The following is a 13,543-nucleotide window of genomic DNA, read 5'->3' on the forward strand; positions in this document are numbered from 1 at the left end:
CTCCCGTCTCCAAGACTTTACACGTGCTGCGCCGATTCTTTGGAATGCACTACCTAGGTTAATACGATTAATCCCCAATCCCCACAGTTTTAAGCGTGCCCTAAAAACTCATTTGTTCAGACTGGCCTACCGCCTCAATGCATTAACCTAACGATCCCTGTGTGGCCTATTTATAATAAAAAAAAAAAAAAAAAAAAAAAGGTTCCTCGCATCATGTTCTCATACACTTTATGCAGTATTAGCCCTCTGTGTCTGTACTGCTACATACTTAGGCAGGTAACTGGTTCATGCAGCTTTACATGAACACCTGAGCCTTACACTATAGCTGGTCCGAATAACTAAAGCAATTGTTACCATCCACCTCTCGTGTCTCCCCTTTTCCCCATAGTTTGTAAGCTTGCGAGCAGGGCCCTCACTCCTCCTGGTATCTGTTTTGAACTGTATTTCTGTTATGATGTAATGTTTATTGTCTGTACAAGTCCCCTCTATAATTTGTAAAGCGCTGCGGAATATGTTGGCGCTATATAAATAAAATTATTATTATTATTATTTATTTATATATATATATATATATTATTCTGAATGAATACAAAAGAACATATCAATGGTTACCAACTATCCCGGATGTTTTATATTGTTATTATCTCATATTCTCGGGACTGCTAATAGCTTTATTAACCACACAGTTAGATTATAAGATTTAATTGATGTAACAATGCTCCTCTTGTTCGACCTGTAATTAATGCCTACCATTGCACAGATTTACCAGTTTGTACTGTTTACCTTTATTCTTTATTGCTGTGACCAATAAAATGATTTATACAAAATATGGTGCAGGTTCAAAGATGTTTTGGGGTTGTTTTGCTGCCTCTGGCACTGGGTGCCCTGACTGTGTGCAAGGCATAATGTAATTAAAGATTACCAAAGGATTTTGGGTTGCAACGTAGTTACCAGTGTCAGAAAGCTGGGTTTGCGTCCTAGGTCATGGGTCAATCAGGATAATGACCCCATACATACTTCAAGAAACACCCCGAAATGGATGGAAGCAAAGCACTGGAGAGTTCTGAAGTGACCAGCAATGAGTTTGGCTCTAAAGCCCATTAACACCTGTGGAGAGATCTTAAAATTGCTGTTGGGAGAAGGCACCTTCGAATATAACAGACCTGGAGCAGTCTGCAAAAAAAGAGAATAGTCCAAAATTCCAGTTTAGAGGTGTAAGAAGCTTGTTGATGGTTATAGGAAGCCATTGATTACAGTTATTTATTCCAAATGGTGTGCAACCAAATATTATTTTGAGGGTGCCAACAATTTTGTCTTGTCTACTTTTGGGGTTTTGTGTGAAATTATTTCCAATTTGCCATGTTTATCTGTGTTTTTTTTGTGTTGTTCCAATACACCCAAAGGAAATAAAAGTGTATAATAAAACGTGTAATTGCATTAATTTTCTGGGAGAAATATGGGGTTAAATATTTCCTGGAACAGTTTCAAGGGTGACGATACTTTTGGCCATGACTGTATATTTAGAAATTGTAGTACTTTGCACATAGTGTGTGACTATACATGCATATGAAAGAAAACCTATTCTTCCTGCAGAGGTGTGCACATGATGGTGGCAACTCCAGGGCGGCTCATGGACCTGCTTCAGAAAAAGATGGTGAGCCTGGATATCTGCAGGTATCTTGCCTTGGACGAGGCTGATCGTATGATTGACATGGGCTTTGAAGAAGACATTAGGACAATATTTTCTTACTTTAAGGTACATTTTTCTGATTGAATATGTATTTTTGCTTTCCGCATATTTTATACTTTCATAAAGTTAAAGATTTTGCGCAATGCCACAAAGCATATCAGTAACCCAATTTTCAATGTTTTTTATTAGCATATTGATAGCCTAGACCAGTGAGCCGCATTTTAATTGATTTCTGAATCCATTTGCATAAATTGGTAATTATTAATTTATAAATGGCACTGGTTCTCTAAGAAAACGTGATGAATATTCTAATAGTCTTTTACTTTAATACTTTCATTTATGAGATGTATTTTTCTGTTAAGAACTGTACTTCATTGATGCTTATTTCTTTAGGGTCAGCGACAAACTCTACTTTTCAGTGCCACTATGCCCAAGAAGATCCAGAACTTTGCTAAAAGTGCTCTAGTAAAGCCAATAACTATCAATGTTGGGCGAGCAGGCGCAGCCAGTTTGGATGTCATACAGGTGAGCGATCTTGAAGTACTTGCTTAATAGGCGTTGCCGGGCGTGTTTGCATTGAATATTTGAATATTGAGCTTGACTTTTTTCATTTGTCAGTGGGACACACAATTGTAAATTGGGATCCTAGAATTGCGAGTACTTGTAATTTTACATGGTATCTATGCAGTTGAATGCCTGCATCGGTCAGGTGTGTGTTTGAAGGGGTCCTTGGCATATGAATACATTGACATCTGGGTGTTAAGGCCCAATGTGTTTGGGGGCTTTTTTGTTTCTCGTCCCACAGATATGATGGGGGTGGCACCAGAAAGATCCTTTGGGTGACTAGTTGCTGTCCGAGGTATCTAGCAGTAGCTTTCTCATTTCTGTCTGCTGTATACCTATGTATATGATAGCCTTTAGAGAATGGTGTCTGACAAATGAAAGTTTTTCCAGCAACAAGCTCGTGTGTATGTCCAGCTCTACGAGCGTGGTGTCTGTCCTGACAACCGCATTGTGACACTGCCCAAACACTGCTTCTACTGTTAGACTGGACATACCCCTTGAACAAGAGGAACAATAAGACCCAGTTTGCAATTTGCTCATACATTTCAAAGAGGAATGTCAGAAATTGACGTTAAGACTGGAGGCTCCAGGATTGTTGTTTTTATTGGCAATACACCGTACTGGTCAAAGGTGTGGACACATCTGTTCATGCAACAGTTTTCCTTGTTCTTATTGGAATGTGCACATTATAGATTCAGACTGAAGGCAACAAAACCACAAGAGAACACATGTAAGCAAAGAAAGTAAAGTGAAACAAACCAGAATAAGTATTAAACCATAGATGAATTCCTCAAAGCACCCCCTTTTTCCTCTGCTGGCAGCCTTACACACCCTTGGCATTCTCTGAAGCAGCTTCTTCAGGGAGTCACCTGGGTTGGTTTTCCAACAGTCTTGAAGTAATTTCTGGATGTGCTGAGAGCTTGTTGGCTGCTTTACCTGCACTGTGCGGACCAAATCAAAGCTCCGGTGATTGTGCAGACCATGTCATCTGGCAAAGCACTCCCTTCGTCTACTTATTGGTCACATAGCCCGTACTTGGCCTGTAGATGTGGTTTGGGTCCTTGCCCTATTGTAACACAAATTAAATCATCCCATCTAGTTCTAAGTTAGTGGGACCATGTCATTGCAGAATGCTGTAGTGCCATGCGGGGTTAATCTGTCTTGAATTTGGCTTACATTACCAAGTGACTCACCAGGAAAGCATCCAGACACCATCACATGTCCCCTCCATGCTTCGGAGTGGGCATTACACATGAACAAACAATCCAGTTACCTTTCCTACTTCTCACAAAAACATGGCTGCCGTTATCAAAAATCTCAAACTTTGACTCATCAGAATACATTTCCATTGATCTAATGTCCAGTCCTTGTGTTACTTTACCCAAACAAGTGTCTTATTGTCAGCGTTCCTCAGTAGTCGGTTATTGAATGCAATTTACCCATAAAGTCCTTCTTCTCTCTTATACAGTTGATGTTAAGCTGTGTCTACTGTTTGACGTCTGGGCATAATTTATGATGGCTGTTCTCTGGGGTGCTGGTAACTCTGATATCCTCCGCAGCAGAGCAGTCCTTTCCTGGGCCTCATGGTAGCCAGGTTAATCATAGTGATTGATGGTTTTTTTGACTGTACTTGAAGATATCAAGGATTTAGCAATTATGTGGATTGGCTGACCTTCATGTCTTTGGGTAATGATGGACTCTCATTTCTCTTAGTTGAGTGGTTTTGCCATGTTCTGGCTTACATCAGTTGTGTGATAGGGCTGAGCACTGTATTTAGCTGTGTACCAACGCTGCCTCTGGAAAACACACCTGATGGTCGCAAACCAAAGGGTGTAATTCCACAAATAGATTTCTGCATACCTGCACACTGGATGCTTTTCCAGGTTACCTGGTGAAGCTTCTTGAGAGAATGCCATGGGGGATGTAAATCTGTCATCAGAGTAAGGGGGTACTGTGAGGACGGTTTAGCACATACTCTGGTTTGTTTCATTAGCATTTCTTTACTCTGATTCCTCATATATTGCTTTATGGTTTTGCAGCCTTCAATCTGAATCTAAAATATGCACAGTCTAATAATACATAAACCATTGCAGGAACAAGTGTGTCCCAGCTTTTGAGTGGTATGTGATATGTTTGTTGGTTGTGATTGGTTACAATAAAGACAACGCTTTTAGGCATATTTATGCATTTCACCCATATGGAACCTTCATAGAGAAAAGGAGGGCACAACTGGGTAGTAAGGGGTCTGAGAGCAGCACATAGGGTTTGATGCTCCTGTTAACATAGAATTGGAGACTGACTTTGTCTACATGAGAGTGCAAGTACTGGAAGGGTTGTCAGACTGGAGATCACATGAAAATGTTTCTAAATGGTATAAATGAGACTTGCTAATGGTGCCATATTATACTGTGGATTTTATGAAAATCCACAATAGATACACAATGTGCGCACTTACCCTGTGCCATGAAGGCATCTACATAGTCAAGCTGGCAGTTGTTGTTGTGGCTATTATTATTATTAACGGTCTTTGTCTTGATCTCGAGTCATGGCAACTTTATGGTTGAACTCAGGAGGATTGATGCAAGTCTAGATAGATCCACCAGGGTCTTCTCCACTATTGTCTTGATAGTATCAAACCATTAAGTTGCTGGTCTTCCTCTTCGCCTTATTCCTTCTATTTTTCCAACCATGATGTCCTTCTCCAGTGATTGCTTAACTGAGTGGGATGCAAAATCAACATCCAACGAAATACATAGTATCTTTTGATGCAAAATTGTACTTAATGTTCCCTTTATTATTCTGTTTTTACACATACATCGACATTTCGTAGCAGAATCAAAACTGTAGTTACGGTATGTTACTAGGTTGCCCAGTATTAGAAAGAAGTGGTCTGGTTTTTGGCCTTGAAGCCAAACCAATTTTGTCAGACTGTGTATGATTTCACATGGCGGCATACAGAAGTTACAAAATTATTTTTTTATTGTTTTTTTTCTTTGAGTATGACACTATGCAACATGTTTCTTTTCAAAACAGATGCTGTAAATATTGTTTAGGGATGAAAATCTCCTTATTAGAACTTATGCACACCATATACCATAATCACGAGCATATATTGGCCAGCTTTTACATTCCTCGTTATTCCCTGCTGTTGGGCAATTAATTGCAGATGTAAGCAGACCGTAAAATATGGCTGCTGTACATCCGTGTAAATGAGCCCCCAGGTGCCGCAGCTTGTGACCGAGTACAGAACTTCTGGGAATCAGCGCGTCTCTGCACTTTTGCAAATAGAGCTGCTGTGTGCTTGAGGCCGACGTTGTTGCTGGAATGTTTATTCTAGTAATATTCTTTTTTTAAAAATGTTGTGTCATGAAAATCTTTGCCACTGATGTTCTGGTTTGTCCCTCCTTTCAGGAAGTTGAATATGTCAAGGAGGAGGCCAAGATGGTTTACTTACTGGAGTGTCTGCAGAAGACGCCACCTCCTGTGAGTAGCACTTTAAGGTTTTCTAAAGGACACATTGATGTATGATGTGTGATGCCTATAATCATTACTTCGTCCTGCACCTTCTCTTTTTGTCTCTTGAGCCTTGCCTTAAGTACAGGCTTCTGTAAGTATCAGAGAGAGTGTCTCACTACCTATCCATGGTTCCTTGTAATTGGTACACTAACTCTGCACACAAATTATTACAGCATCAGCTAGAGAGAGAAAAGAGGGCAACCTCAAATATCATTTGTATTAAACATCCATTAGTCATTGATGTGGTGTTTATTGGGGTCTCTTCAACTGCAGCTAGGAAGCTAAGATGGGGCCAACCTGCCTACTTCACCACCACTGGTTTTTGGCATTGGGAAAATCCACTTCCTCAGCATTGTTTGAGCAGAGCGCTTTGATGAAAAACTCTGCTTGATCATTGAGAGGACTGTGCTTGATCATTGAGGACTGTGCAGCAGTACAGGGAGGAAACCGAAATCTGAATGGTGCAGCCCCCAGGTCTTCTAACTCTCCCCTCTCGCTGTTTACACCACTAATCGATGGGTCTTGTAAAAATGATGTCTCTCTAGGGACATTTATCACATACTCTATGGATTTTCTATTGTTCTAGACGATATCTTATGGATATGCCATAAATGTCTCTCCTGAGAAAATCCCTTTTAAAGGGGTTGTCCACTACTCGAACAACCCCTTTTCAATCACCATAGTTCCCCAGTTTGCTATAATTAGTTATTCTTACCACTGCTGCCATTCATGCGACTTTGACACTGGCTCTCCTGGGGCTCGCGTGACGTTGTCACTCGATCCCTGCAGCCAATCAAAGGCATTTCACTGTCTCCTCTTTCCAATGTGTCTGACATTTGGAGAATTGTCCGCAGGGACCAGGTGACATAATAATGTCAGATGAGCCCCAGTAGAGCAAGTGCAGACACTGCCGGAATGGTGCCGACACCAGAGATGAGTATAGGTTTTGGAACATAGTGATTGAGGGCATTGCCCAAGTAGTGGCCAACTCCTTTAAGTAAAACAGCAATGTAATTCGGTTATTGGTGGGCAGCAACTTCTGTCCCAGTTTAGAAGTTGATCTGGGTAAGGGGGACAAGCTTTTGCACCAGGTGCCGTGAGCCTAGCAGCATCCCTGATCAGAAGTGATGAACATTTTTTTTTTTTCATCTGTTAAAATAGCACTTTATTACCACACTAGAAGTCAATAAAGTCTTTAGAATGATCAATTTGACAGTCAACCATTGTCTTTAGAGATGGTGTGCTTTATATTATGCATCTTTTAACAAATGCAGTTGCAGATTATCAACTTAGTAGATAGAAAGGCTTTCAACGGCTACAATATCAGTATAACATGGTTTGATGCGGTCATAGATTGTTTCTCCAACCTTTCTTGTCATGCTATTTGTACATCTTGTTCCAGGTGCTGATCTTTGCAGAGAAGAAAGCTGATGTAGATGCTATCCATGAGTATCTTCTATTGAAGGGAGTGGAGGCAGTAGCCATACATGGAGGCAAAGGTTTGTGAAATCTTTTGATGTACCTTATTTAAAATGAGTTGTTTAGGATTGGAAAAACATGGCTGCATTTTTCCGAAAACAGAACATCAGTCCAATAGTTGTATTGCAACTCAGTGGCGCTAATATGCAATACCAGGTGATGCCCATGGATTAGTGTGGGGGTGTTTCTGGATGAATGCAGACATATAAATATTTTTTTTATACAGCCCTTGTAATTAGATTTGCGTCTATATCATTTTGATTATACTGTGGGTAGTAATCTTGATTAAATTACCCGTATTGAGGGCCGAGCAAAGTACTGCAATGCGCAGGCACCAGGAAAGGTCAGAGGCCCGGCGCCTGCGCACTGCAGTACTTTGCTCTGCCTTCAACAGGGAGATAAACTACGCCTGCGCTGGAGCCACGGCATGAAGACAAGAAGAGGACGTCATTGTAAGAAGATGGGAGGCCCAGGACCCGGACCGCAACGCTCAGCGGACCAGAACAGAACCGGGAACGCCCCTGGGTGAGTATAATCTAACCTCTTTTTTTCATCTTTCAGGATACATTGGGGCTTATCTACAGCATTACAGAATGCTGTAGATAAGCCCCTGATGCCGGTGGGCTTAGCTCGCCTTCGATTTTGGGGGTGACAGGTTCCCTTTAACTTTTTTGGTCATTAGCTAGGCCTTAGTTCTCTCATTTTAAGAAGCATATATCATAGAATGTTTGTTAGATATGACCTTCAGGGTTATCATGTCCAACCCACTTCTTAATGCAGGATTCACTAAACCATCTCAGACAGATGTCTGTCCAGTTTCTGTTTGAAGTCTTCCATTGAAGTAGAACTTTCCACCTCTTGTGGCAGCCTGCTACACTCATTGATCACCCTCGCTGTCAAAAAGATTTTTCTAATATCTAATCTGTATCTTCCCCCTTTCAGTTTCATTCCATTTCTTCTCATTTTTCCATGTGCAAATTAGAATGATGATCCCTCTACACTGTGACATGTCTTGAGAAATTTGTAGACAGCTATTAAGTCTCCTCTTAGCCGCCTTTTTTGCAAGCTAAACATTCCCAGATCCTTTAATCGTTCCGTTTGGGACATACTTTGCAGTCGGCTCACCATCCTGGTCGCTCTTATTTGAAATTGCTCCAGTTTTCAATGTGTGGTTTTTTTGTGTTTTTTTTTTTTGTTTTTTTTTTTTTTGTTTTTTTTTTTTTTTATAAATGTGGTACCCAGAACTAGACACAGTAGTCCAGACGAGACCTGGCCAAGGTGGAGCAAAGGGGGATAATTACTTCACGTGATTTAGACTCTATGCTTCTCTTAATACATCCTATCACTGTTTGCCTTTTTTGCTGCTACATCACACTGTTGACTCATGTGCAGTCTGTGATCTATTAGTACACCCAAGTCTTTTCACACGTGCTGTTGCTTAGTTCTATTTCTCCCATTCTATATATGAAATTTTCGTTTTTCTTGCCCAGATGTAGAATCTTGCATTTCTCCTTGTTAAATGTCATTCTATTAGTCTCTGCCCATTGTTCAAGTTTATCTAGATCCTTCTGAATCCTTGCTGTCTATCCTTCTCTAGTGTTAGCTATCCCTCCTAGCTTTGCATCGTCTGCAAATTTGATCCATTTACCTTCAGCTCCTTTATCTGGATCACTGAACAACATTGAGCCCAGAACAGAGCCTGATGATACCCCACTTGAAATACTCTTTCAATTTGACGTGTAACCATTTATTCCCACTATTTGAAGACAATCACTCAGTCAGTTATGAATCCATAACTCATAGCCTAACCCATAGCCGTGTCAATCCCATACTTGGTCATTTTTTCAATAAGGATAGTATGAGATCTTTTATCAAATGCTTTTGATCCACCCAGTCAGTGATTCCATCATAGGAGGAGATTAGTTAAGTCTGGCATGACTTATTTGCTACAAACTTGTGCTGTTCCTGATAGTCTTCCCAAAATCTACACATCATTATCTTTTGTTATCTAAAGTCTACAGATTATAAAGAAAGATGCAGAAAGCTGTAGTTATAACTGAATTGTAACCTTTGTAGATATGGAGAAGAGATTGACAACAAACGTAGAGCCGGTTATCCTTTCGAGAACATACAAAGCCTACAACATTAGTTCACAAATTACATGCTTGCAAGAAGATGGGATAACTGACAGGTAGCAGTGGTGCAGTTGTTTAAATGTATATACTGGGTTGCGGGCATCACAGACTGCCATCCAATGTTGTACACTACAGACTGCCGGAATACCCCCTAAACATCTGGGGAAAGGCTGTAGAGAGTCGAGACAAATTCTCCAATGACAAGGACCATTTGTAGACCCTGGTCTCTGAGAGCCCTAAAGTGGGTTATTTCTGCATGCTATACCAAAATGCGACCCTGGAGCGGTCTCTGGCAGGAGGACACCCTACCTGTAGGAGAGTTTAAGCAGCTTGCTGTCAAAAGGAAGTGAAAAGTTATTTATGTGTTAACTGTGTTTTATTCTTTTTTAGACCAGGAAGAGCGAACCAAAGCTATTGAGGCTTTCAGGGAAGAAAAAAAAGATGTCTTGGTCGCTACAGATGTTGCTTCCAAAGGTTTAGACTTTCCAGCTATCCAGCATGTTGTTAACTATGATATGCCTGAAGAAATTGAGAACTATGGTGAGGTTTGAATACCTGGTGATGATGCAGGCACTTCAAGGAGCTTTATTGCTTTACTGCAGACCACATTATATATGAACTAGCTATTGAACCCGTTCTACGCCCGGGTGGCGAGCATTTATATTGGTATAGTCTCCATCCTGGTATGTGCTGCTCCCATCTTGCTCCCCCATCCTGTCATGTGCTGCTCCATCCTGCGTCCCCATCCGGTCATGTGCTGCTCCATCCTGCGTCCCCATCCTGTCATGTGCTGCTCCATCCTGGGCCCCCATCTTGTCATGTGCTGTTCCAACCTGCATCCCCATCCTGTCATGTGCTCCCATCCTGCGCCCCGTCTTGTCATGTGCTGCTCCCATCCTGCCCCCGTCTTGTCATGTGCTGCTCCCATCCTGCCCCCCGTCTTGTCATGTGCTGCTCCCATCCTGCCCCCATCCTGTCATGTGGTGTTCCCATCCTGCGCAACCATTCTGTCCTGTGCTGCTCCCGTGCTGCTCCCATCCTGCCCCCATCCTGTCATGTGGTGTTCCCATCCTGCGCAACCATTCTGTCATGTTCTGCTCCCATCCTGTGCCCCCATTCTATTGTAATGTGCTGCACCCATTCTGCCTGTTCCTGTTTCCATTCTGACATATGTTGCTCCCATCTTTCTCTCTCCGGCTGTGCTGCGCAAGTGCGGCTGTGCTGCGCGAGTGCGGCTGTGCTGCGCGAGTGCGGCTGTGCTTACTGCCTGAGTGCGGCGCTGGCTATAATGAATACAGCACCCCTGCAGCCAGCACAGCGAGGGCTGACTCCGCCCACTCGCGTCACTGGTCACATGCTGGTGACATCATCAAAGGTCCTGGAGCTCCGCTGGGCTCTACATCTACCCTGACCGGAGCTGCAGAGCACGGAGCCCCCATGGCCACTATATTATGGGGGATACACGGGTGTGTGGAGCCCCCATGGCCGGTATATTGGGGGGGGGGATAAGTAAGTTCGGCTGCGTCACTCTTGTCCAGACTGCGCAAGCGCGGTGCGTCGCGCTTGCGCAGTCTATAAAGGCTTTGGGCAGAGTGACGTTCCCACCGTTATATATGTATATGAATAGCACCCCTCATATCTTCTATCCTGATAAGATACAGAGGCATGCTTTGTCATGTGTATGGGGTCTTGTATCGTCTGTCCCTGTGGTATATGTGGCATCTTCAGCTAACTACATCTCTTCATATCTAGTTCACAGAATAGGACGTACAGGGCGGTCTGGTAACACAGGAATCGCTACCACTTTCATCAACAAGGCATGTGGTAAGTGTTCATGCAGAGATGATATGTGGGCATTTGTGTATGGCCATGCTGCCTGATTTCTGTAATTAACCTTCCCTCTCCCACAGATGAGTCTGTATTAATGGACTTGAAAGCTCTACTTATGGAGGCGAAGCAGCGAGTGCCCCCTGTCCTGCAGGTACTCAACACCAGTGATGAGACCATGCTGGACATTGGAGGTGAGTAATAAAGCCTCTCCTGTCATTTTATGGGTTAGCTGTGTCTCCTTGTAACTCATTCTTTAGGGATTTTCACACAAATGAGAGGAACTGAATTTTAAAGATGAAGGTTTGTAACTGATTCATCTTAGGCTAGGAACCTATTATGATAAAGGGTGGTGCCTACCCCAGAAAGTGTTTAGCTTTTGAAGGCCTGTCTTGTAGATACAAGGACTAGATAATAGGCCGTCCTAGTTTCACAGTCAGGACAGTGAGGTGCCCTGTAAGCTGTGCTGTGGTAATTGTGCCTACTCTTTTCCTAGGTGAACGCGGCTGTGCATTTTGTGGAGGTTTGGGTCATCGTATTACGGACTGTCCCAAACTGGAGGCTATGCAGACCAAACAAGTCAGCACCATTGGAAGGAAGGACTACTTGGCCACCAGTTCCATGGACTTTTAATGGAAGAACTTTACATATGGAACTTGGTTGGAATCACAACCTTGACTGTAGTATGCTATCTCGTTGCCTCTACTCTACAGGGGCAAAATCTCAGGTTTCTGTGAAACACTTTATCTGTTAAAATATAAAATGAGTAAAAAAAACATATGTCCCCAAAAACCAGCACGTCGGTAGATAATCTTGTTTGGTTTCTATTTAGCTGCTGCTGTGTTAATCCATCATTGTCTTGTCTACTGTTTATACCGAAGAAAAGCGTGAAATTTCTGCTGATTTCATGGACGTTATTTTTCTGTATAATTTACTGCGCTACTCCAGCATGGTTTATTACAGCGCTACTACTCGAAGTTCCTTGACCCTGGTATTATACTTGCCAGCCGCTGTCTTCCATTCTTCCCAGCACCGTTCTGGTCCCACACCGCCCTCTTGTGGCCACAGCCCCTGACTGTCAGAAGTCAGAGGTAACCGTTACAAGCTCTGTGTAAATCTATGAGAGCTCCGTTCTGACTCTTGTAGACTTACATTGAGAAGTGACTTCTAGATTGCTCCAGCAGGTCACAGACTGTTGGAAACTGACCAGTGCTACACTGGCAAAAGATGAAGACAGCGACTGGTAAGTATAAGACTGAGTGCAGTGGCACCACTCCAGCACTGCTTTAAGCTGAATGCTTTATCCCAGTCTGCACATTACCACCTAGGATAGTTACTAATCTTCTGATTGCAGGCGTTCTGTCCTTTTGGGCCGTAATGTGACAGAAGGGAACGGTGGGTGAGCATACGCGTCACTTTACTGTTTATCACACTGCCAGCCATTGCCAAGCACTGCATTCAGCGGACCAACACAAAGGTGGCCACCGTTCAATTCTAACTGGTCCTTTCAGAGCCCTGTATTTTGGGACAGTCTTTTTAAGATTATTAAAATCATTTGTTATTCTGTGTGAGCAAATGTACACTTTTTTTTATATATTTCAGTTTGTGCATTGTCTCTTTAAATATGTAAATGGTAATTGTGGTGCAATAGGCATCAATCTACCACATTGGAAAAACAACATGGGTTCATGGGATTCTACTACCAGCATAGACAGGGAGTCCATGGAACATACTGCATGAATTGATGAATTTAGAAAAACCATTTAAAAGCAGCCTGGATGGTTTGAATGATTTTTAACAATATTAAAAGTGACGGTTATCAAATGTCTTGGAGATGGGTTGTTGATCCAGATATTGAATTTGGTAGACTTTTTCTATATGTGGGTATTCACCTTCCTTATCAATATTGCAATAGGCTGAACCAGATGAACTTGTGTGTTTTTTTTTTTTTGTTTTTTTTGTTGTTGTTTAACTCTTAGAGGGCCATTTCAATCTCTGAAAAAATAATTCTATTCCGATGCTGAATACTGGAAATAACGGAGTGGAGTGACAGAAGCTAGGCTCTTTCTATAGCATCACCTCCATTGTTAGGTGCCTGGACTAAAATATTCCTGGCGTTCTGTATTTTACAGCAGCACACTGAAAATAGGGAAGGCCGATCTGTAACTTCTAAGAGCAGATGGTGTCCACAAACTCGATGCTCTAAATTTCTACTCCAGAGCACACGTCCTCAAGACAAGTGTACAAAACACCAGGCTTGGTGTGTCTGGGCCAGCTTATCCTGAGGCCGGCGTCACACTTGCGAGTTTTACGGACATAAGAGCGCAGAAAC

At 42.4% G+C, this 13,543-nt stretch overlaps 1 protein-coding gene across 1 annotated transcript in view; it reads left to right on the forward strand.

Annotated features, from left to right (window-relative positions):
- DDX41 (DEAD-box helicase 41) overlaps positions 1–13,044 on the forward strand; it is a 34,987-nt gene extending 21,943 nt beyond the window's left edge. The window contains exons 10-17 of the mRNA XM_069763959.1: positions 1,594–1,756; positions 2,084–2,215; positions 5,666–5,737; positions 7,173–7,269; positions 9,775–9,924; positions 11,137–11,208; positions 11,295–11,405; positions 11,708–13,044. Of these exons, the coding sequence (XP_069620060.1) occupies positions 1,594–1,756; positions 2,084–2,215; positions 5,666–5,737; positions 7,173–7,269; positions 9,775–9,924; positions 11,137–11,208; positions 11,295–11,405; positions 11,708–11,844 (934 nt within the window). The 3' untranslated portion in view covers positions 11,845–13,044. The remainder of the gene's footprint in view (positions 1–1,593; positions 1,757–2,083; positions 2,216–5,665; positions 5,738–7,172; positions 7,270–9,774; positions 9,925–11,136; positions 11,209–11,294; positions 11,406–11,707) is intronic.
- Positions 13,045–13,543: the final 499 nt, after the last annotated feature.

The sequence above is a fragment of the Ranitomeya imitator genome, chromosome 4 (genome assembly GCF_032444005.1).
Source record: "Ranitomeya imitator isolate aRanImi1 chromosome 4, aRanImi1.pri, whole genome shotgun sequence".
In the NCBI taxonomy this organism is placed as follows: Eukaryota; Metazoa; Chordata; class Amphibia; order Anura; family Dendrobatidae; genus Ranitomeya; species Ranitomeya imitator.